This window comes from Dermacentor andersoni, chromosome 6, assembly GCF_023375885.2.
Source record: "Dermacentor andersoni chromosome 6, qqDerAnde1_hic_scaffold, whole genome shotgun sequence".
In the NCBI taxonomy this organism is placed as follows: Eukaryota; Metazoa; Arthropoda; class Arachnida; order Ixodida; family Ixodidae; genus Dermacentor; species Dermacentor andersoni.
The window spans coordinates 185309605-185332384 of NC_092819.1; the positions used below are offsets into that span (position 1 = coordinate 185309605).

The window sequence follows — 22780 nt, forward strand, 5'->3', positions numbered from 1 at the left end:
CAGACGACAGCTCGGCGCCGCCGTAACCACTGTCGGTAGGTGTCGGCCGGGCCGCCGAGGCACCGGATTGGCCGGGAGGAGCTTTAAGAAGGCGACTGCAGCGCCGCCGCAAATTTCAACGCTTTTTGCTACTCTTGCCACTTGCCGTGGCCTCCGCTGGACCCACTCCTCCATTCTAGTACACTCTAGCATCGCCACCTTGTAACAGGCCTCCGAGGACCTGTGTTTGTGCGAGTCATTGCTATCAGTTTCACGACTGATTGAAAGCGCTCTCTATACTTTAACATTGTCACTCCAAAGTGTTTTGAATTCTTGCGTTGAATATTTTAAACCTAGTCCTAAACAGCTCAAATCTTTGACGGACTATTTGCTGTTCTCCTGCAGCCCTGTTTGGCTAAGAGGCCCCTACCTTCCACAGCACTGCAAACGCCTTGTGAAACGAAGTATAGTAGTTGCAGCACATGCTGTGCTACAGATGCAACGGGCAGGACGCCCATGGATCAGGAGCAGATACATTGCATGCACACGTTTAGGGTTGGCAAAATCGATGGATGATAACCAATTAATTTAATAAATGTATCCCGCAAAGCATTTAATCTTCGTTGATATCTACCTTTTCTTTAATTGACTTAATCGAATAGACCTGTTCGATTAATCGTTTTCGAGAGCTTGACAGGAATGGCACAAAAATTTGGAAATCGCACAGGCATGGTGGCGCACGAGCAGTGGCTGTGGTAAAGTGACCATTTTTCAGAGTCCCGAGCAGTGTTGGGCCGAGCTCCTCTTCACAGCACTGCACCACAATGCCGCACGCTCGGTCATGGCTGCGACTAGATCAGGGTCCAGCAGGAAAGACTCGCACACACCAAACTCAGGATATCTCTTTATACACAACGCGCAATATAACAGGCACAATCATATTCGGTATGCAATAAATAAACGCGTACAGGGCCTGAAAGATGTTCGCTTTTGTGCGCTCAGAGCGGATGCCGGCCGCACCCGAGGGATGACTACAATGTGTGGCACAGCGAGGCAGAAGGGACAGTCACGCACCCAGAGGAATCGTGCTCGCTGGGCTGTTTGGCATTGCTGCTAGATCGCCGATTTCTTGCTTAATTGTATGTAGCCGAGAGCAGAAGCGCTTGAGGCAACCTCTTCTGCAGCTGCATTAAACCCGAATTTGTTAAAAAAAATTTAAATTACATTCTGGGCTGCCACGTGCTATAACCGAAATACGATGAAAGTCAAACTCAGTATAACGAGCACGGATATAATGAATTTTCAAGTATAAAGAAGTAAATCTAAAATTGTCACTAATGTAAGCGTGCAACAAATTAAGCTTATACCGAATATTGGATATAACAATGCTATTTTTGTGCCAAATACGACTTGTTTATAACAAGGTTTGACCATGAGGCACTCCTTAATGAGTGTCTCCAGGTTAGCATAGACCACCAGAGGTTTTTTACCGTGCACATAAGCAGTAACTGGAGCTGCTGGCAAACTCAATAAACACAGTTCCACATACCACCACAGTAACATTACCTTGCATCAAACTGAGTTGCACAAAACAGCTTCAGAAATCTGTACTGGAACCACAAGTGCATTTGTCACTGCGAGACTGATGTAGCAAACAACGCAGAGCTCTTCTCGTGGATCCAAAAGCTGGAACACGTGCATGTCAAGTGTAGGAAGGTGTTGGCTCCATAGTTCGAGGCAATCTTTGCTGCCGTGTCTGCAGTGCTAGCGAGAGGAACAAGATTTTTTTCTTTTGCAGGTAACAGACGGCACACGAGCACGGCTCTTATGGGTACTGGGCATTGCCTGCGGCTCCCACCACACAGACACGACACACGATTCAGGGAATGCTGTGCAAGCAAAAGGTGAAATAGACTTGACTGCAAAGGACTAAAGTGGAAGGAGAAAGAAAATGCATTCAGCGTAGAATATATTAAGAACTCCGAGCTAAAACAACTCTCTGCTTTTTGAGGCGGACAAAAGGGAGCAACGATTACAGACGGTGGCTGCCAAGAGTGGGGAGTGTTACAGTAACGATATAAAGGGGCTCGCCCAACTCAGCAGCCAGAGTCGCCCGGTGACTCGGATGGTGCACAAGCAATTCGATACGGGGGTACTCCAAGTTGCTAAGCACACACCATGGGTTAGAACACACACCACAGACCAGTCAACACTGATAGCTGCATTAGGCCCGCATGCCATCGAAATATACATATGTATAATATTTAAGGCGAAAGGAAAAAAAAATTATAGTAGCTCAAAGCAGTACCATTCAATTTTTCAACTGCTCCTTTGGCTGAGGTTCATTCATGGGCACCCACGTACATGAGTAATGTATATGCAGGTAATTACACTGTGCATATGGCACATGTCGGAAGAGGTCAAGACAACAGTTCTCCATCAAATCTCTTGACCATGTGGGGAAGCCAAGCAGCTGAGATTTCGGCTGGCTGAAAGTTAGGCTGCAGATAGAACCAGAGTTGCTTGTGCAAACCTTAATTAAAGGTCCACGAAGGTAGCATAATCAATTGCCAACAAAGAGGCTCCCATGATAGGTTTCAGCACGTGTGCACTAAACAACTACCGATTGAAAACCGCACATCACGAGTCGCATCAATTGGAAATTGATAACCTTCACTGAGCACGGTTAGGCAAAAACTCCCCCTCACGCCAATTGTTGATGTGTTCTCAAATTCATTGAGTAAAGCAATGAAGGGTGCTAGTTGGTGAATGTTCATGAACGTTCATGAATTGCGCTGCATACGTCCACATCATGTCCTTCGCTTAAAATCGTCAGTGTAACACTAAGTGCAATATAATCAGGATCTCAAGTTCACCCTTCTTGGTTTGTGCTCAACATGGCAAACAGTGTAGACGACTGGCCAAGGAGAGGCAATGGGACATATGCAATACCGACAAACGTTGCATTGATATCAGCCGATACTGAAACGGGCTAGCTGGTTCACTGATGCGTAATTAACCTTGGGGTCGGCACAACGAATGGAGAAAGATGTCCCATCTTCCCCATTCGACCACTCAGCTGCTGGCCTAAATCCTGGCCGCACCGTCCTTCACAAAAAGCATGCACAAGCACCAGTAGTCCATCTGCAGCCAAAGTACCATATTTATTCAAACATAGGTCCACCATTTTCTTTCGTAAATGTTACCCAAAATGAGCCATCGACCTATATTCATGATCACAACCTACAATCGGGAACAAAGCTAGCAAGGTACTAAGCTGACGAAGTTGCACCCACCGCAAAACCAATAACAGAAATTACCCAGCCTGGCTTCAAGAAATGTTGCACATCCAACACTCGATGGCACTGAGGATGCCTGTCAAGCAGGGATGACTTTTCTGGCAGCGTCAATGTGCATGCAGCTTGTGGCATCGACTACCAGATTTAGTGGCTGAACTTGCAGTAAATAAAGGTCCGTACATGTTCAAAGTTCTTCGTTTTTTATAAAGAGATATGGCTCAACCTATTTCCAAATGATAATTTCATATTTCTCAGCGAGTTAAATATATATAGTGTCGACCAAATTACAATTTTGTATTTCTTGGCGAGCGCAATGTGCAAGAATCGGCCAGATTTGTGTTCGACCTATTTCCGAGTAAATATGGTAAACGTACACTGCCCACTGGCGCTCGCCCCACAAATCACAACAACACATGCCCAGACAAAAGTTGATTCAACAAAAGCATCCTCGCACCAACAACACACATGGGACAAACACTTCCGATGCGCAGCAAGGTGGCATTTCATGCCGCAGTAAAATCAGAACAGAAACCAAAAATCCCCTTTGTAGCCATTTGAAGAACATTTAAAATAAATGACCACACTAAATAAGCAAGGACTCGCGCCACTAGTAGCTCTCACATTTCATTGTTCCGGAGGGCTTCAATATCCAACATCATCAAAAATTGCTCTCTCGGCTAATACAGAAGCTTCCACGGAATGAATAAAACAATTTGCTTAGAAAACTCACTGATATGACTAATGTCAAGCTCCCAGACACATGACAATTTCATTACCATATAGATATATATATAATGTATATAATAAGACTTACTTTCACATTTCACTAGCAAGGTCATGTAAATAAGGAGCAAATATTGTGTAGTCGGCTATCTGTGTCGAGAGTCCATCAAGGGAAGTCCCCAAGAAGCACGACCCCTTAGACACAAGCAATTTCACAACAGATATTGCTAACATGAAGCACACAAAACAACAAGGTTAAAAAAAAAAAGCCGCCATACAGGGTAAAACAACACAACTGCCACCTTCAAAATCATGACCCTTCATGGCATGCTATTTCGTAAATTGTCAACAATAAAAAGGCTTTGCGCCAAACCACGCATCAGGTCAAGCCTCTCAGATTCTTTAAAGGATCTGTGGCATTTTTTACCCTCAAGTTAAGAATCGTAAGACAGGTGCTCCCAGCAAGAGGAACTGGCACAATTTTCTGGGAACTGTGTTCGCCGTGGCGAGAAGCAGCCCAATATCTCCTTTGGCACACTGAATGGGATTCATTGTTAGAAGAATCGCGAAGGGACCAAGATGCAGAAGAACACAGTTACTATCAACCGAAAGGTTTCACTAAAGGTTGTAAACCCAAATTATCGGCCACAGCACAGAGCAGGCATGGCACACACATTTTAGTGTCACCAACAAAAATATATTTACGATTTCGTGCGATTGCTGATCCATGTGTTCAAAGAGAATCCCTTTTGAATGTGCCCCTCTTGCACTTCTGATAACGAACCCATACCAACGTGCCCAATTTTCTACCTTGCTCGTTTGAGAGAAGTTTCATCCAACTTTGACAGCCCTGCAATCTCGGCAATGTGTGGGCCACACTGCTATGACCTTGCACCATTGCGAGACTGATTTCCCGAGGCCTTCTCTACGCAGTGGCAGATAATTTGAGGGTCGCAATCTTATCTTCGTCCACACCGATGACAAGCTAATGATTTGGCATATGCATGCCGAATCATTAGCATTGATGTTCTTTTGTAGCCTTCATCTCTTCGCATTTTTTCTAACAATGAATGCGCACCAACTCAGTTTGCCATTTTGATAACCAGGACGCACAAGACAGGTCACATAAAATTCCCAGGTATGATAGAAATTATTCACCTATACCCTAGCCACAGTTTTGTTTTTTTCGGGAGCTCGCATCATGAAACAACCAGCTCTTGCAAATGTGCTAGCTTTACCATCTTAAAAAAAAGTTACAGCAAACACAGCAGCTCTTGCAATACACAGCTTTGACTGCATGTACATTAAACTGCAGACCTAAAAACAAGTCACTGTACCTGACCAATACCTTCATGCTGAACTCCAGGTGCTGTCTTTACTCATCTGCAATGACTGGGATAACAAGCTAATTTTGTTGAAGTTGGCAAAAGATTGCAACCCATTAACAAAACTGTCACTGAAGTGCACAGCACACAATAACCAATTGCATTTTCTTTTTCTGGATTCAACACACAACAGTGAGTCCAACCAACCAGCACTGCACAGGCTTACCTATTCAGTTAAACTGCCCCATTCCAACATGCTATGTCCCTCAACTTCAAGCATTCAGTAACAGCAGAGCTAAGATGGTGTGCCAGGTAAACTTGGCCAGTCACAAGCCTTGACCCCGAAACAGTGCATCATAAAAGCGAAACATCACTTCATCACAAGTGATGAACTGAATGTGAAGTCTGCAAGTAGCACAACCTAAAACTGCAAGAGCAGAGGAGCCCTAAACAACAGCCGAAAACAAATAATGCTCTACTGGAATGAACAGTCTCGTGACACCTTGATAAACTGCGATCACTTTCGCAGATGCTACACCTTTCACACGACTGAGCTTGATTCGGCCCAGGACGATTGAAGTATACAGTCGATGGCAGTGTGCAAAGACGAGATGCTTGGCACAGCACTATAAACGCGGTCAGCCGTACATGTCAATGCATCTGGTGCCGAGTCGCACAAAATCTCGCGAAAGGGACAGCATCTCCAACAGTTATCACTCTAGAATACTGTCCCTAAACGCAGGCAAACTTGGGCTAAGGCTTTCCCCAAAACAGTTACACGTAGGGCCCTCCTTGAAGAGAGAAGCAGCGACAAACTGCTTTGACCAGCAGAAAAATAAAAATGCATGCAGAATTGGCCCCCGTCTGATCCTTCCCAACACCAACAAGAAAACAGCACAGCATTCAGCTCCACAAAAGGCAAGGACTGATAACTGCACCAGCCTGCATGCCCTCCTTGCAGCACAGGGTGTGGCTAACATAAAACGGGGCAGGTAATCGATATCAAGATGATTACTGCTGAGGAGACAGCCTAAACACGACTTGCTGGAGTGTGCCATGTAGTTGACATGTTTGAGAAAGTGCGACATGATAGCACTTTCATTTCAATGCAAGAACATTTGATGGGTCTGGAATGCAGACTACTTGCCCCCTTTTGTGTTAGTCCTTTGTGTATGCAAAAAAAAAAAAAAGAAGGTCTGCAGTTCACAGGCAAGTGCACCTTGACATACTGCAGTTAAGTCACTTGACCAGAAGCAATACCCCTGAAGGGCATCACTGTCAGTGCCAATAAACACAGAAGACAGACTCAAATCTTTCCACAAGCATCTTCAGGAGAAGTCGCAACGAGTGCTACCGTCGACCGCCTATAGCAGCATGTAACTATCGCAGTGGCTGCCAACCGCCGTGTGCAACACTTGCTGCAATTAAATACTGCGTGTGACCAACCACTGAGAGGCTCTGCACAACACTGGCTCGGTGAAGTGGCTCCGCACGTGCAAAGGAATCCCAGTACCAAATGAGGCAGTGTCTCGCTAAGGCTCACAATTCACACTCGACATCACTAGTCCCGACATGGCACCAGTTTACTTCAGCGGAAGGTGTTTCCTCACCGGTTTCAAGCAATTAATTAAATTATGGGGTTTTACGTGCCAAAATCACTTTCTGATTATGAGGCACGGCGTAGTGGAGGACTCCGGAAATTTCGACCTCCTGGGGTTCTTTAATGTGCACCTAAATCTAAGTACACGGGTGTTTTCACATTTCGCCACGATCGAAATGCGACCGCCGTGGCCGGGATTCAATCCCACGACCTCGTGCTCAGCAGCCCAACACCATAGCCACTGAGCAACCACGGCGGGTGGTTTCAAGGGATGCCTGCAACAGCCAATGCTCACAAGGTCACTGGCATTCGGGAGAAACCGGCGAAGACAGGTTCTCCCCCGATGAAAACTGGCGCCACGACGATGACAGGAGGGATGACAGGTGTGTATCGAGCTTTATACCCCTGTCAAGCGGGCAAGCCAAGTGCACTTACGGGGAGTGCACTTCGGGACCTTGAGTGACACTTAAGGCTACGCAGTGCTAAGCGCGAAAACAGAGCGCACTTGCACTAAAAAAAAAAATGTCCATAGACTAAAATCATGTTTTTTGACGATGGATCAAAATAAAGAAACCTAAAAAGAGATTGCTTTAGTTGTATTATAAATAAAGACAATCTTAATCTATATTTACTCGACAAAAAAACGAAAATATTTCTATCACAAGAGTGTTACAAGTCAAGGCCGGCCAAGACGAATGACTAGCCAATCCAGAACAATATGGTAGCGTGCGACGAGGCAGCATTTGATCCTGCCAGAACCGAATATCAGTGAGTTCTGGTCAGCTTATTTTGTTAAAAGCTATCAAACAGCTAGAATGAACTGTGTCCTTTTTCTATGCATTACCTTTTGTACTGTTGAAACCACTGGCGGCGAGGCTACACACTCGACCAGCAAAGTGCGTTCCGTGCCGACTGAGTGCATGTTTCTGCGAGTACACTCCGCTTGCGATGTTTAGATTTGGGAAAGTGCACTTAAAACTGAGTGCACTCTCCATGGGTACACCTAACTTGCCCGCTTGACGGGGGCACGCTGCAGCCTTTCACTTCACGAGCGCTCTTGCAGCCAACAAGTGAAGCAGCACCTGCCCAACACAACACACCATTCCATTGTCCGAACAAAGCTAAACACGCGGCAGCAACAGGAGAACGCCACGTCACAGGTGGCAGTGCGATCCGAAAAACAAATTTGTCAACACAGAGTGGGGCCCAAATGCATGGGGCCAACACAATCTGTATTTTCGGGACAAAGTTTTGCTAACACACACACAAAACACAGCGGAAGCAAGCAAGGAAGTACTACCCACAGTGAACAGGAGGGGAGTGCTTTGGGCAAACGGAAATACCTCCTGGGGCAAATTGATGGCAGGGTTTGCAGAAGAGGGAGAAGGAGGTGCATCAGCGGCCCAAGTGACTAGTGCCCGCCCCAAACCATCTGCGCCCGACATGCTGCTTGCCAAGGGAGCCTCACTGCAGAGGTGTGCCTGCAATTTCTCCAAGAGATGAACCCTAGCCTAACCTACAGATCGAACTTCTCGAATACAGTGTAACTTCGATGTAATGAGCACTGATAGTCAACTTTTAGATATAACAATGTAAATTTTGAATGTTTAGCTCCAGTGTAAGTGTTCAACGTATATCTGCTTATGAAGAAAGTATGAACTTTTTCTAACATTGTAATAAAATTTCCTTTGATTGATTTCGTGTCAGATTGAATTCACTAAAATGACGATTGATTGCACCGAGTCTGTCTTACCATGAGCAAAGCACTGGAAAGCCATAAAGGTGAGCAATTACTGAAGAGCCCCAATGTCATACATTTCGAGCAGCATCTACTTTAATGTAGCTGCTGCCAACAAAAGATAAAATTGCATACGAAAAGAAAAGGTAAATGTAACAACTTGTGTAAACTATTACCAGGGCTCAGGTACGCCACGAAACCTGCAACATCAGACTCGTCATCTATGCCACGATTTAAGTGTGAAATTCAAACGGTCCGGCCTTCTATTTCTTCCAAGTCATTTGGCACAGCCGTTAATGTCTCGCTAGCAGCCATACTCCAATTGTTTAGCTTGTTGTGCTGCCATCAGTGCAGTTTCCTTTGTTATGTGTGCCTAGCAGTTTCCTCTAGTTCTTATTTGTCATAAATATAGATTTCTGCAGCATATAAAAGTTTGCTTGTTGCCTTTAGCTGTCACATGCTATATGTAATGAAACGTCCTAGCGAAACAGATCATCAGAATTTTAAGAAGGAATCACTATTCCCCTTGAAATTCCTATAGCAACTCGTGCACTCAACATATTGTTTCTGGGGTCTGCTCAGTAGGAACTGCACTCTGGCGTCTAATGTTGGTCGTGAGGGTGGGCAATGGTTACACAACGAATTTTGTGCTAATGCGACTTCCCTTCGATTAACGTATGGTACATTCAGCTGGTCATTTTTTAGAGCTCCAAAGCACTCTGGTGGGACACGCTACTTCATAACGTTCGGCTGGTACTTTCGGAGCACTGCACCCCGACTCCGAGTGCTCGCCTTCGACGTGGCAGTGCAACGAAGCGTTAGCCACGACGGTGCCTTGGCACATGGCCCACCTTGACTGTTGAGAACAGAAGACGCGCATCTCCTCTTCCAGCCTCCCCACAGCTTTGGCTGCACACTGGGCCTGGCCACACTTTCTCGAGCTCAAATCAAGAGCGGGCTCCACGCTGTGGCAATCTGAGCCAGACAGCAGTGCAGACCAGCCAAACGTACCATCGGTTCGGCAAGGTTATACTGCATGTCCTCTTTTTAAATGCCGGAAGTAGACAATGATCAATGCCATTCCATGCTGTGCAACGTGCCATTACACTGTGCTTCCAACGAAAGGTGAACTACTCATCCAGCCCTGGCCACCCTGGTGGTGCCCACAGACCTCGGGTGTGTGCTTGCTGAGCGGGCAGGCGGCAGTACCTACATTGAAATTTTGCCTTTGGTTCAGTACTGGCGCTGCCCGTTTCGAAGCAGGCACTTGGCCCGAACAATCGGCCGAGACTCGTTGCTTAAATCAAAGAAGATCATCACCGACTGACGGTAGGTACCCTTCAATTTCTTTGTACCTCACAGAAAAAAACTGGCAAGATATGAAGAGCAGATTTCTATGGCTGCTTTAACTTTAATGCAATTAGCATTCTTAGTCTACTTCAGCCACCTTGTCCATCTATCTACCTATCTATCCTCCTCACGCACATCTTGAAGAAAATATCCCCTAACGTTTGTCAGCATTCGAACCTGCGTCACACGAGCTATGTACGGCAGTCCGACACTTTAGCACAGCGCCACGAACGTTCGCAGGGAGCAAAATAAATTTCTAGCATTAGCACGCACCGACAAGCCACCAGCACAGGCCAGCATAAGGACTCTGCGGGTTGCTCCACCAGACGGGGCAATGTTTCCAGAGGGAAGCACGAGTGAGGAGCCCGGCTCGTGCACGACGCACTTCGGCAGTGGCAAGACGGCCGGTGTTCCCTCCACACTGCTTGAATGCTAATCGCATTAACGTCGACAGTCATCGCGAGATAGCTGCTGCCCGGCTTTTTCTTTCTTTTCTTTCTGTGTGTTAAACATAGGGGCACCACAACACTTCTAAACATGATAACTCAAGTACAGATGCAAAGCAAGCCTATCACGAATGCCTGAATGAAATATTGCTCACCTCCATGCAGCTGGGAGTGAACAATATCGCTGTAACGATCGCTCATACTTTTGCTTGGCTTCTTCAAGTCCCCACCATGTGGTGGCATCCACGTACTATAGGCTTAATTGTGAAAACGGCCCCAGGTACGATTACTTTTTGAAAACGGAAACTGATTAGAGATAAAAACCATAAAACACTAATATCTGCAGAAGTGCCGATAAAATCGGGCATGTGAATGAAGACCGCAGAGCAAAGAAAATTAGTTGTAGTGTCGCATTTTAAAATTGTTGCTTGCAGATTACTTTAGCGGTTTCACGACCCACTGAGAACGCTGTTCCTACTACGGGTTCTTTTTTTTTTTCCAGAAATTTTTTTTTTCTGCCCCCTTCTTTTCCCCTACGGACTTGATGCCGGTATACTCATTTGGATAGTGAACATGTTCTGCAATCACACAGAACATTCCTGCGAATTTTCTGCTCTTGCAAGATAAAAAAAAAAAGCTTTAAAATAGCTTGTTCTAATTTTACCAGTTGTCAACTATCCACATTTGCCATTGGCTCGCTAATAGAGCAGAGGCTCTCCAATGAACTGTTAGCTTATGTAATTTCCTAATTTTGTGAGCATTCACACTGCATTCGGATGATACGCTACTTAAGTTCCACGTTTTCCCTCGACTACACAATTGTTCTGACGCGCCACACACTCTGTGCAAAACACCCACAGTGGCAAGCAGCTCCAAGTCAGGAACGCAGGCTGGCTGGGGAAGGAAAGGCGGGGAGGAGAGGGCCTCGGTGCAGCTCATGAACCCCTGGCATCGTCCTTAGCAGCAAGTACCCAGCGTCTGTGCCAGGCATCCGCTGGGCCAAAGCACTATCGCCACTTCAATGCCTGGGTGCCAAAGTTCGCAGACACTAAAGCCAGTTGCAAGGGTCACACTAACTGTCATTGAATGAACCTCTCTTGCAGCTTACTGGTGCTACCCTCTTTTAAAAGTCTGAACACAGTTACCACATCAGATGTGGTAACCATGTGTATAATTACAGGATCTTTAAGTCTCACCCACTTTCAAGTGGGTGAACATCCCACATACCGCAATGGAGGCTGCGCTAAGCTGGTTAGCATGCCCAGGCAACTTGTGGAACAGTGCCCATAATCGGCAGTCTGCTGCACCAAAGGAGCCTCGCAATGTTAATGTACCCCCCATCCCCCCCGCCGCTTGGAACACATTTTGGGTGGATTGTGTGACCATCGCACGCCACCTCCAGACTTGACCCGGTCACCATAAAGAACAAAGGTTGAATACATGGGGGAAACCAAAACGCCACCCACAAAGAAAATGGCAGGCAGGGAGCAAGTCTAGAACAATACGAGCTACCATAGTCAACTATTTGGTATTTTCGGGCACCACATAAGTTATGAAGATGTCGCCACGACAAAGCGACTGAGTCGTGCGCCCTGGATTCCCAGCAGAGGCTTCGCTCAATTGGGAGAGAGCTCCACCAACGTTGTCATGGTGACGATGCATTGGCAGAACAAATGCAGACTGACAGATTAAAAACGGGAACCGAGGGGGGCTCCTGTGGATGTCGAGTGGTGCAAATGAAATGAGCGAGGCTAATAAGTTAAGCCCTGTCAGTCAGCCCCTTGAAAAATGTGCAGAAGAAACTACCTCCCCACCATCCACGCAGATAGCAGGAAAGAATGGAATGATCGCAATATGCATGAACTATGCCATAGGTCAATAAGAGATTGAATATGAAAGGGCCCCGGAGGAGACTCCTCGTGTGGTATTTGCATGAGCAGCATACCTGGGGACAGACTGGAAGCTTCGCGGTATCGCTGTCAGCAGCGGTAATGACAGAGCTGGCGTGGAATGCCTCTGACAAGCTGGGAGGAAAAGCCTGCCTTCGAATCGTTTCAACATACATTGAGAGGCATCCAGTCTGCGTTCCACCACAGGCTTGAAAAATACTTGCAGCTACTCAACTACACCCTCAACATTAAAAGAAAAAGCTAGGACTTTCTAAGCCTCTTTCTGCAAACACGGCCATAATCTCTGCAGGTAATGCAGGGAGAGGTTTCGCTGAAAATTCTGGTTAACAGCTCTTGTCCACCTGCAGTATCAAAGAGGCCCCACACCTGTTGCACCATCAGACCCTTTGGGTCGCCGATGAAGACCTGTCGGGTCGCCGATCACGACCTGTCGGGTCGCCAATTAGCATGTTGCGCAGCATCTTTAATTCAGCCTGGCAGTGGACGGCATTCCCGCGCCGAGGAGCGCCGAGACTGGAGCCGCAGCTGATTGACAAGCAATGCCGGGCCCTCCCGCAGCCTTCGCGATGTAGCGCTGGTGGTGCCCCGTCTTCCCCCAGCCGGGACGCAGTGGGAGTCGCGCCGGCACAGTGCCCTGGGCGGCCGGGGCAAGTCAGCCGCCCGCAAGGAAGGAGGCGGGGCCACCTCAGGCGAAGTACATGACCTTGAGGGTCTCGGGGTGGATGGTGACTGCACGGGCAAGTGCCACAACCGTCCTGTCGTCCCCATTGCTCGACTGGTGGCTGCCTTCACCACTGCAAGACACGACAGAGACACACATGTGCAGTGAAAGGACAATCGCAAGGATCCAACCGCTCCCACACAAAGCGTGCCTATTTCGCTATTGCAGGAACACTATTTACTAGTACAGCTTGGCTTGGTATTCCTAGAAAAAGCAACTCTGTACGTGGCCAAAAATGCTACCTTTTATACCACCAACAGCATCCAGCAACTCTCAAACTGGTTCCACGAAGCTTCAATATATTTTGACAGCTAGAGCAGTGATTCGTGAAGGGGGGACATGGGTCTTGAGGCGAAAAAATTGCGAATAGATTTTTTTTAAAATAACATTTTCAGTACCTACAACTACTGTTCCTTTAATTCAACAAGTTTCACATCTCGCGGAAGAGTATTTTGCCCGCAATATCAATTTATAACATCACTGTGAGCTGAATTCCCCGCAAAAACAACCCTTTTTAATGCGGCGTGTAGCTCATTTCCTACGCATGCAATCGCAGCCATCTTGGTCTCGTTGGAAAAAGGAGCCTTTCTTCTTCAACTTCCCGCCAAAAGTGGCTCCGTCGGCTCACCGGTGACGTTAAAATCCGCGAAGAAAAAGAAGTCCGAACGCGGAATCCCATTCGTCGACTAGCGCGCGTGATCAGAAACGCGTGCTGTGGTTGGCTGCGCAAGGGTCCTGTCGTCTGCTCCATTCCACAGGCGACGTGTCTCGTAGGTTTGTGACGAATGCGCAACGATGACCAATCCACCACAAAAGTTTGCCAGGAGGCACAACAACGGCAAAAAGAAGAAGCGATCAGCTTATAACTTTCGAATGCGTTCCATTCCTTCGGAGAACATTGATAATCGTCCGCCGCCAACCGCAAGTGATGTCGAAGCCGCGAACGATGCCGAAGTAGGCCTAGCCAGCTTGCCTACGCGTGTGTTCCAGACAGCGGCCGCGTTCGGCGTGACACTGCAATGTTGCAGCGTGCGGATTTGCTGCAGAGGGAGATGAATGCTCAAAAATAGCTTCGAGTTCTTGCGTCAACACCAGCGACAAATCGGAAGTTGGGTTTGCTCACTCGTGCCGATGGCACTGCAGCCGCACCAGTCGACGCTATCATCAGTAGGACTCTGAACGCACTAATAGTTTCTCGATCAAGCGCAATGTGTGCCGCGGTAACGTTGCAGCAGGCAAAAGCGAACGGGAATATGGCCTCGCCATAAAGATGGTTATCACGTGCACGTGCTGCGGAGATATCGCGTCGGCGTGGAGCTCGACCCGCGTGAGCGACAACCTTGCCGCGCGCGCGATGCAAGCCACCGGGAATTGGCGAACGGCGCTAAAAGATGTTTTTGCCACATTTGGGTGGCCGTGGTCAGAGCGACTACATTCCTGGTGGCTTTTAGCCACTTTCAGTGCAAAGTAGTGCAAAATTATTTCTGCACTTTTGGTTAAAAGTGAATGTTTCTTTTTTTTCTCGTTTTCTCAAAACACAGATTTTTGACTTGCTGATTTGTGCTGATTTGCAGCAGCGATATCTGTGCCTTCATGGCAGGTAGAGCCATAGTTTTTGTTGTGGCTTATTTGTAGCTGAGTGGGCAAAGTACACAATGGTAGGAACAGATATTGGAACTTATGCTTTAAAATTTTTCAGTTCTGCTTTAGATCAGACAGTAGGGAACTCACATTTGGAACAGTGGATATTGAATTGCTATAGAGTTACTAATATTAGTTATATCAAAAAGGTATTCCTACCATTGTGTTCCCTATGTTTAGTACTAGGCATGTGGCAATATGAATTTTTGTAGCACAGGTATTATTCTCTTGTTTCTGCAAATTATGAACAATGAATTTCATTTATCTTCAGAAGTAAATGGCCCATTGGAAAAATTACATATTTGAAATCAGCACAGGAATCTTAATGAAGTTCGAAGGTTTCATTAACATTAACGGAAAAATGAGTAGTATATCAATAGCAGGTCGCCCTTGAGAAGGGCTGTTGTCGCTTTGTTAGTGTGGAGAGAAAGCGAATGTCCTCCGCAGCTTTTCAAGCAGCTGCAAAGTGGAGGCAGCGAGGAAATCCCCATCCAGATTATTCCCCTAGAGCCTTCTGAGCCATTGGCTAGACAATTTCATGCATCTAGGATAATAAAATGCTTTTTTCCCATGGTGGCTAGTTTTTTTTTTACGTTTCTCAACACGCTTTTTTTTGGTAATCAGCAATTTTACGGGAGGCATAGTTACTAGCCTAATCATCCAATTTTAATAATTTTTGCTTTATCTGATAGCTAGGCTCCCAGGGAGTGCAGTAAGTCTATAATACCACATTTCTGCACCTTGAAACATATTGAAATTTTGAGGAAAGAAAAAATATATATACAGTCAACTCCCGATAATTCGAAGCCGCTTAATTGGAATTTTCGGTTAATTAGAAGTGCTGGTCCCGTCAGTTTTGCATGCAATCCTATGAAAAGAATCGCTCGATAATTCGAAGTCCTCATTCAGTAATATTGTTTAATTGGAAGTTAATTTTCAGCCGGGATCCTCGAGGCGACCGTCATTCTTTGGTAGAATGTGCAATTTTTTCAAGTCCTGCAACAGCTCCGTGTTCCGCGTTGGTGTCTTCGCCACCGCAGCCGTCCGCAACGCCGCCCTTCTTGGAGCGGCGCGATTATTCATTGCTACGACTGCCGTGGCCTCTGCGATCAGCTCCGGCGGCGAAGCGGCTGCCGCGCGTCGCCGGAGCTCATCACGGAGGCCACGCGGATGCCATAGGTGCACGCAGCACTGCATACTGGCAGTGGCAAGATTGTGCGAGATTAGGGTTGCAGCGTGCGGCGCGCGCAGTGTATGTCGAGGCGTGTGCTGTGGCGTGTGTTGGTTGAGGGCCTTTGTGCGTGTAGCTCGTTGGCTAGGTTGTTCCGCGGGTGATCCTACGCTTCGGAATTGACTGTACATAGTCGCACAGTTGATAGCCATGGCAAGCCGTGGCTCTTATCACACGCTCGACCTGGCAACGAAAGTCGAGGTTTTGAAGGAAGTTGAGAAGGGAGGTGCCGCTAAACAAGACATAGCACGGAAGTACGGGATCAAGCCGAACACGCTCTCAAACTACATCAAGAAGAAGCGCACAATAATGGATGCATTTGAGAACGACAAGTTCAAGACGTCTCGGAAGCGAATGCGCACCCGTGCTTACCCATAGTTGGAGAAGGCTCTGCTGGTTTGGATTAGGGAGGCCCGGAGCAACAAACTTTCTCTCAGCGGAGACATTGTTGCAATGAAAGCCCGAACGCTTACAACACTGTTGGGGATCGATGACTGTTTCATCAGATGGATGGCTGACGCGCTTTAAAGATGGCTGACGCCACGTGGAAGGACGGAAAGCTGCGTGAATATCTCGGCGAATACAGACCGGAAGACATCTTCAATGCAGATGAGACTGCACTCTTCCATCGGCTTCTACCAGAGAATACCCAGACATTCAAGGACGACGACTGTGCTGGGGGCAAACGCAGCAAGGAGAGGGTGTCGGTGCTGATCGCGGCAAACATGATTGGCACGGAACGATGTCGCTTACTTGTGATCGGGAAAGCCACCAAGCCGAGGTGTTTTAAAGGCATAAAGACGCTGCCTGTGGACTATGAGTCGAACAAGAAAGGGTGTTTGACGGCAGAAATTTTCAAGAGCTGGATAACGAAATTGGACCGCAAGTTTGCTTCTTCGAACCGCAAAGTGTTGTTCCTTGTGGATCGCTGCAATGCTCACGTGAATGTGCCAGCCTTAAGGGGGGACGCGGGGATCAGATCGCGAAAATCGCAAGAAAGATAGATTTTTGGCAACGACGCGTTTCGGTATCTGCAATGCCTAATCTACATTGTATCAAAATGGTTTGACTGAAAACGCACTAAAAGTGTCCAAAAAAAATTAATTTATCAGTGCGTAGGGCGAGAAAACAGCTTTAAATCGCGTAAAATCACGGCAGTTCGCGGAGCCGTAACTAGTCTTTCCCGCCACCGAACGCCGCCATCTTGGTATCATTCGAAACATGGAGGAAGGAAACTGAGGAGAGGCCCTACCCCCTCCACGCACTAGGAGAAAAGTGTGGAGGAAATGACGTAGTTGGGTCTCCTGTGTTTTGCTGTTTTTTTATTTCTTTGCTGTAGTGGCCCCGCCCTTCGGGCCACAATGGCGGCTTTGTTATTGTTCTGTGCGCTCACACGTGTTGCTCCATAGGTTTCGTACCGTGGCAAAGGCGCCGTGCGGGCAGGTTTGCCTTGGTCTCAGTGTTTTGTTGCGTTGCATTATCTGGACCGTGCTCTACCGGATGTTGCTGTGGCCAGGTGGGACAGGAGGAAATAAAGTTCGTGAAATGAACGTGCATGCAACGCTGTACGCAATGTACCGCGCCACGGCAATGGCAACGGACAAAGGAATATCTGCGGGAAATTTTGCCCTCTTTGGCGCAATCATGCTAACGATTGTTTAGTATTGCTGCGGAGCGCGCCAGTCTGCACAGCGCGGCATGGTTTCGCGAGAAAAGTAAACAAGAGAGAAGAGCTGGCCCGATAGGCGGAGCAACGCCATGAGCAACGCCAACTTCCGGCCTCACTTTCGCTTCACAAAGAGTGACGTCAGGGCCTCTCCCGAGTTTCCTTCCTCCGTGGTTCGAAAGCTCGAAGTTTCGCCATTCCGTTTCTGAATTCTTCGGTCGTCGCTATCTTGTAACAAACACAAAAGACACGCGGGTCTGCTAGAGGCGGTCACACGGGCCCTGCGGTTGCCGTACTGAAAGGCGTCTCGCCATTGGTTGCTGCTGCAGCAGCGGGCAAGCTGGCAACCACAGCGGACTGCAGTTGTCTGCTTTGAAAACCACGCCGGCGTCTTTCTTCGTTTGGCACTCGCAGAATTCGGATTTATGAAAGCTCCCAGGTCAGTGATGGATCGTCGCTCGTTCGAAAAGAACTTTCAAACGAAGCATACCTTCGGAAAACGGAAGCGCAAGCCTCCTACGGCGAGAATAAGACGGCGGCCAGCAGGAGAACCCGACTGAACACCTTGCACCGTGCGCTTCCAGCAGCGAAGCCGACAATCGCCCCGTGACATCGACACCGATAACCAAGCCACCGGAAGTCGTGCCAACGGAGGCTCTCGCACCTGTGAGTACGGCCGCGCGGGTCGGCAACCGAGATCGCGTTGTTGGAGGCGACGCGGGTCGAAGGTATTCATCGCCGGCAGAGACGGTGTGCGTTTCCGATGCATCGTGCAACAGGGACACGCAGCCTGCGAGTGAGCCCCAACCGTCGACGAGCTACATACTGTATGGTGACTCAAGGCTCACCAAACGAATCGTCGCACGATTCAGACGCGCCTCGAGCCGCGTTTTGTGTCAGCGGTGACTGCAGAAGCGCAGGCATGCAGCGTTCGCGACTCCCTTCGCGCAGTGTCCGCGACTGAGCGGAAGCAGCAATGCCAAGAACAAATTTCGGCCCCTTGTGACTGTGAGTTCATTATTATGCCAGTTTCTGCGATGAACTCTGATCGCTAAAACTCTGTGCCCAAGATGCCAACAGCGTTCTGTGGGTGTACACTGCGATACCAGGCTCGGTCTGGCAGTGAAAATGGTCGTCATGCACTACTCCAGTCAGCGCATGAAAAGGATAAAGAACGCCTGAAGAAGGCATCCAAAGCCCACCAAACAATGAAGAAAAGGTGTAAGAAGATGCCTGACAGCAATGATTCAAAATATTACAGCCCTGGTGCTTTTTAATAAATTTGCAGTGCTTTCAAAACTTTGCAGCCAGTTTTCTCAATTGCATTTTTTTTGTCAATCACCTCGCTCGTGGAAAGCGTAGCTCAACAATGGCTGGACCGATTTTGGCCCAGTTTGTTTTGCTGTGATCCACAAGCTGTGCTATACGTAAAGACAGTCTTGTAATGTTTCTTTACCTTTCCATTATTTAATTATTTCACAATTACTACATGGCTCCATGCAGTGAAGCACAGTCATGTGCATGTTATGTTGAGCAAAAAATTATTAGCGCAATAAAAAAAAGATAGAACACTGTCTTGATGCAGATTAGACATCTGGGCAAACATGCAAAGTATTCCCAGCTCCCTATCACGTTTCGTTACTGTGCTAGGCTTTCCACAAGCAAGGAACTTATAAATTCTTATAAAACAAAAGCTAATTAAGATATCCTAATGAAATTTTAGATTTGTCTCTTTATTGCAATGTGCAGTGTGTGTGCCAAATTTCAGCCCTTTCTGTCAAGAAACAAAAAAGTTAATTCTGATCCCCTCCTTCCCCCTTAAGGGGAGAGGCTCCTCGAAACAACTTTTTTTTTATTATTTGTACCAGAGACTTCAAAATTCAGCCAATTAGAGAGTTTTTTATGCAGATTTCAAATATGCAATTAGTTTTTGTGTAGCTGCTATAGTTCTCGAGTTATATTATACTGAATGACAAATTATAGCAATCTTTACGGGCACTTTTTTATGAACTAAACTTTCACAAAGAGTATTGTGCTATAGCTCATTTAGCTCTTCATAGATCACAGAGTGCCGATATCTAGTCAAAAAACGTGTTCAGTTATTGGAAGTGGGACAAAAAAATTTTGACACTTCAACCACTGTTTCTTTCAGTTCCCCGAGACATAACTTCGTACTATTGTAATTATTGACGACTGATATTGAAATTTCAAGTACATATCGGCATTATACATACTTTCATGAGTATGTATGCCCAATTTCGTTAGTATACACCAATTCTAAGTGTACAAAAGGCTTCCCGGAAGACACGAAAATATCAAAAAATTTGAGAATGAGAAAAACAGGTTTGAAAGTTTCAAAGCCTTCTATTCTTCAAAACCCAATTATTTTTGCATGAATTTTGCATTTTGGAAGGCCGATGATCGCACAAAATCGCGAAAGCAGGTCATATCCAGCACCTATAGCGCGCGCTGCGAAAACAGCCTTCACGTTTACGGCAAAGCCGTCGCGCGAGCTCCCGCTGTCGTAGCGAGTGTTCGCCCTGGGGTCACCGCACGCGCCGGCCGAGATGATCCGCTTCGACGTGTGCGTGAATGAAAGCACAGATTCAGGGCAGTCAGGATTTTCGCAGCGTAGCTCTAGGTACGACGAAAGTCCTTTGCGCTTCTCAGGCGCTTCTCGGACGGCGAGTTTCCGTTCACGGCAAGTGGGGCATGCCGAACCTGTCACCAGTGCCGTCAATGCGCCGATCTCGCACAACACCGTGCTAGCAGCAGGGGCACCGACCGACTTCGCTTTTGAAGGATTCGATCTTTTTCTGCGATGCACTGACGAAATCCACAGCAGCGTCGATTTTACCACTGTGGCGGCGACCGGTGTCGGCGGTAGGCCTAACCGACGTCGGAGCGTCACGGGCGTCGTACTCAGCTGTCGTTTTTTTAACGCCGTTTCCCTCGGTACTTGTGCCGAGTTCGATACTTCCGGGCGTCGAAACTGCACTTTTTCGGGCTAGTCATCTCAAGAAAAGGCGAAGAGAACACGGGAAACTGTGCGGCGAGCGAGAACGCGCTGCGGCGGTGGTTCGGCTTTGCTGCACAAAAGGCGCACCGGCGTCCAATGGCGGAGCCGCGCTGCATGGGGCGCAATTCAAAACGCGCGACAGTCTCGTCTTCTTTGTTTTTCTTTTATTCTCTGTAAACATACGAGACTGACAGCCATTGAAACTTGGACAAAAGGGCTGAAGCTGCACGCCCCGATGATTGCAAATGGCGGGCAGTGACGCTAGATTGCGTGAGAACGATGCAAACGGCGCGGACTTTCTAAACTTTCGGTGGACTATAGAGTTACCGCCGCTCACTTAGGCGCATTTTTTGGTGACTTCTGGTGGGAATTTCGGCCTGATATTTACAGAAATAAAAGTTTATGGACCAAAGATGACAATGCAGCTTAAAGCAAAAAAGTGATTTTCTTTTTTTTAAAACCGCAATTTTTCGACCCGCGTCTCCCCTTAAGTGCAATACGCCTTGCATTTGTGCCTGTAAACACAACAGCTGTTTTGCAGCCACTGGACCAAGGCATCATCAAGAATGTTAAGGCCCTGTACAGGCGGCACCTCCTCGAGCGCATGATTTTGTGCATGAATAATTCCGCAAAATACGAGGTGAGCCTGCTCAGTGCCATTCACATGTTAGCGCGAGCATGGGATCATGAGAAGCAAGAAACAATCGCAAACTGCTTCAGGGCTTGCGGTTTTGTGACAGCTTCTTCGGAGGATGCCTCTGCAATTTCATTGGAGGAAGCGTCAACAAGCGTCAGAGCTTGACAGCACTGATCTTGGTGATGCTCTCAGGGACCTCAATTTTGAAGATTACGTCACCGTAGACAAGGCGGTCGAAACGTGCGGTGCACTAACGGATAAAGAGATTGTGGAGATTATTCGGCCCCAGGAAAGCGACTATGACGTTGAACACGAGCCGCCACCTAAGGCTGCCGATGCAGCTGCGGGCCTTGCTCTCGCGGAGCGCTTCTTTGCCGCTGAAGGTAACGCGGAAGAAGCGTTCCGCCACATCTACAGCCTGCAGAACTTGCTTTGAGCAGCGCGATTCGGCAAGAAGAAACGGAGCAAGACGACTGACTATTTTTCTTAGGGAAAATACTCGATTTCGCTACCAATAAAGTGCTGTTTTTGTGCTTTGTGCTTAATTGGAAGTTCGTTTATTTCCAAGTTTTTTGCGGTCCCCGTGAACTTCGTATTAATGGGAGTCGACTGTATATATATATCGCATGTGAAGTTACAACTTCTAACTTTTGTAACTTTGGATAGAACAGAGGTAGAAACATGAGACAATGCTTACTGCACTCCTTGAACATTCAAGAATACTTCCGCATAACTTTTACATTTCTTACTGCAAAAAAAATTTCGACCAGTCATCCCGAAACATCGGAACAGGAAAAATTGTATAAAATACTTTTCTCATTATGCAGGGAAAAACTAATTACATATTTGCATCAAGCACATTAAATTACATATTACCCACAAATTTCATTCCTCTAGCAGCAATATTAATAATGGTATTGCTCAAGGCCCAGGTCCCCCCTTAAGACATGTTGCACGCAATATCAGGTAGGTCGTTCAGAAAGAGTGTTGACAAGAGCAAAAAGCAGTTTGAATGCGGTGAAACCAGTTGGAAACACTCTCGCAATGACAAGGTGTAAATTGGGTCCAACGCTCCTTCTGGTGCAAAGCGGCCCCGACGTACCTGTCGTGCTCTTTCTCGACGAGGTGGTATCGGGCGCGGAAGGCCACCAGGTGCGCATAGTAGGCCGGAGCGGGGATGGAGACGGAGCGGGTGCAGCGCACATACGTGTGGCACAGCTGGTAGGTCAAGCACTGCAGCTCATCCGCCGAGAACTGGTTGTCGTCCCAGAGCACGTGGTAGTGCGACGGGCGGCTCGTCCCCTGGGAAGCACAGTGCGACCCAGGCTCTGAACTATGCGAAAGCGGCAATACAACAAAGCCGCAGATGAATTGGGCCAATACTTTTCCGACCGTACCACACAAAAGTCAATTGCCCGTGATTACGGTTCCAGACGTGCCCTTCAATACTAAACCTGGCTTGTAGTATACAGCAAAACCTCATTAATTAACTTGG

At 47.4% G+C, this 22780-nt stretch overlaps 1 protein-coding gene across 1 annotated transcript in view; it reads right to left on the reverse strand.

Moving 5' to 3' along the window:
• Nucleotides 1-871: 871 nt before the first annotated feature.
• The window catches only part of AGO1 (protein argonaute-1), a 92396-nt gene continuing 70487 nt past the window's right edge, over nt 872-22780 (reverse strand). The window contains exons 10-11 of the mRNA XM_050172396.3: nt 22388-22587; nt 872-13164 (exon numbers count right to left, since the gene is read on the reverse strand). Of these exons, the coding sequence (XP_050028353.1) occupies nt 13056-13164; nt 22388-22587 (309 nt within the window). The 3' untranslated portion in view covers nt 872-13055. The remainder of the gene's footprint in view (nt 13165-22387; nt 22588-22780) is intronic.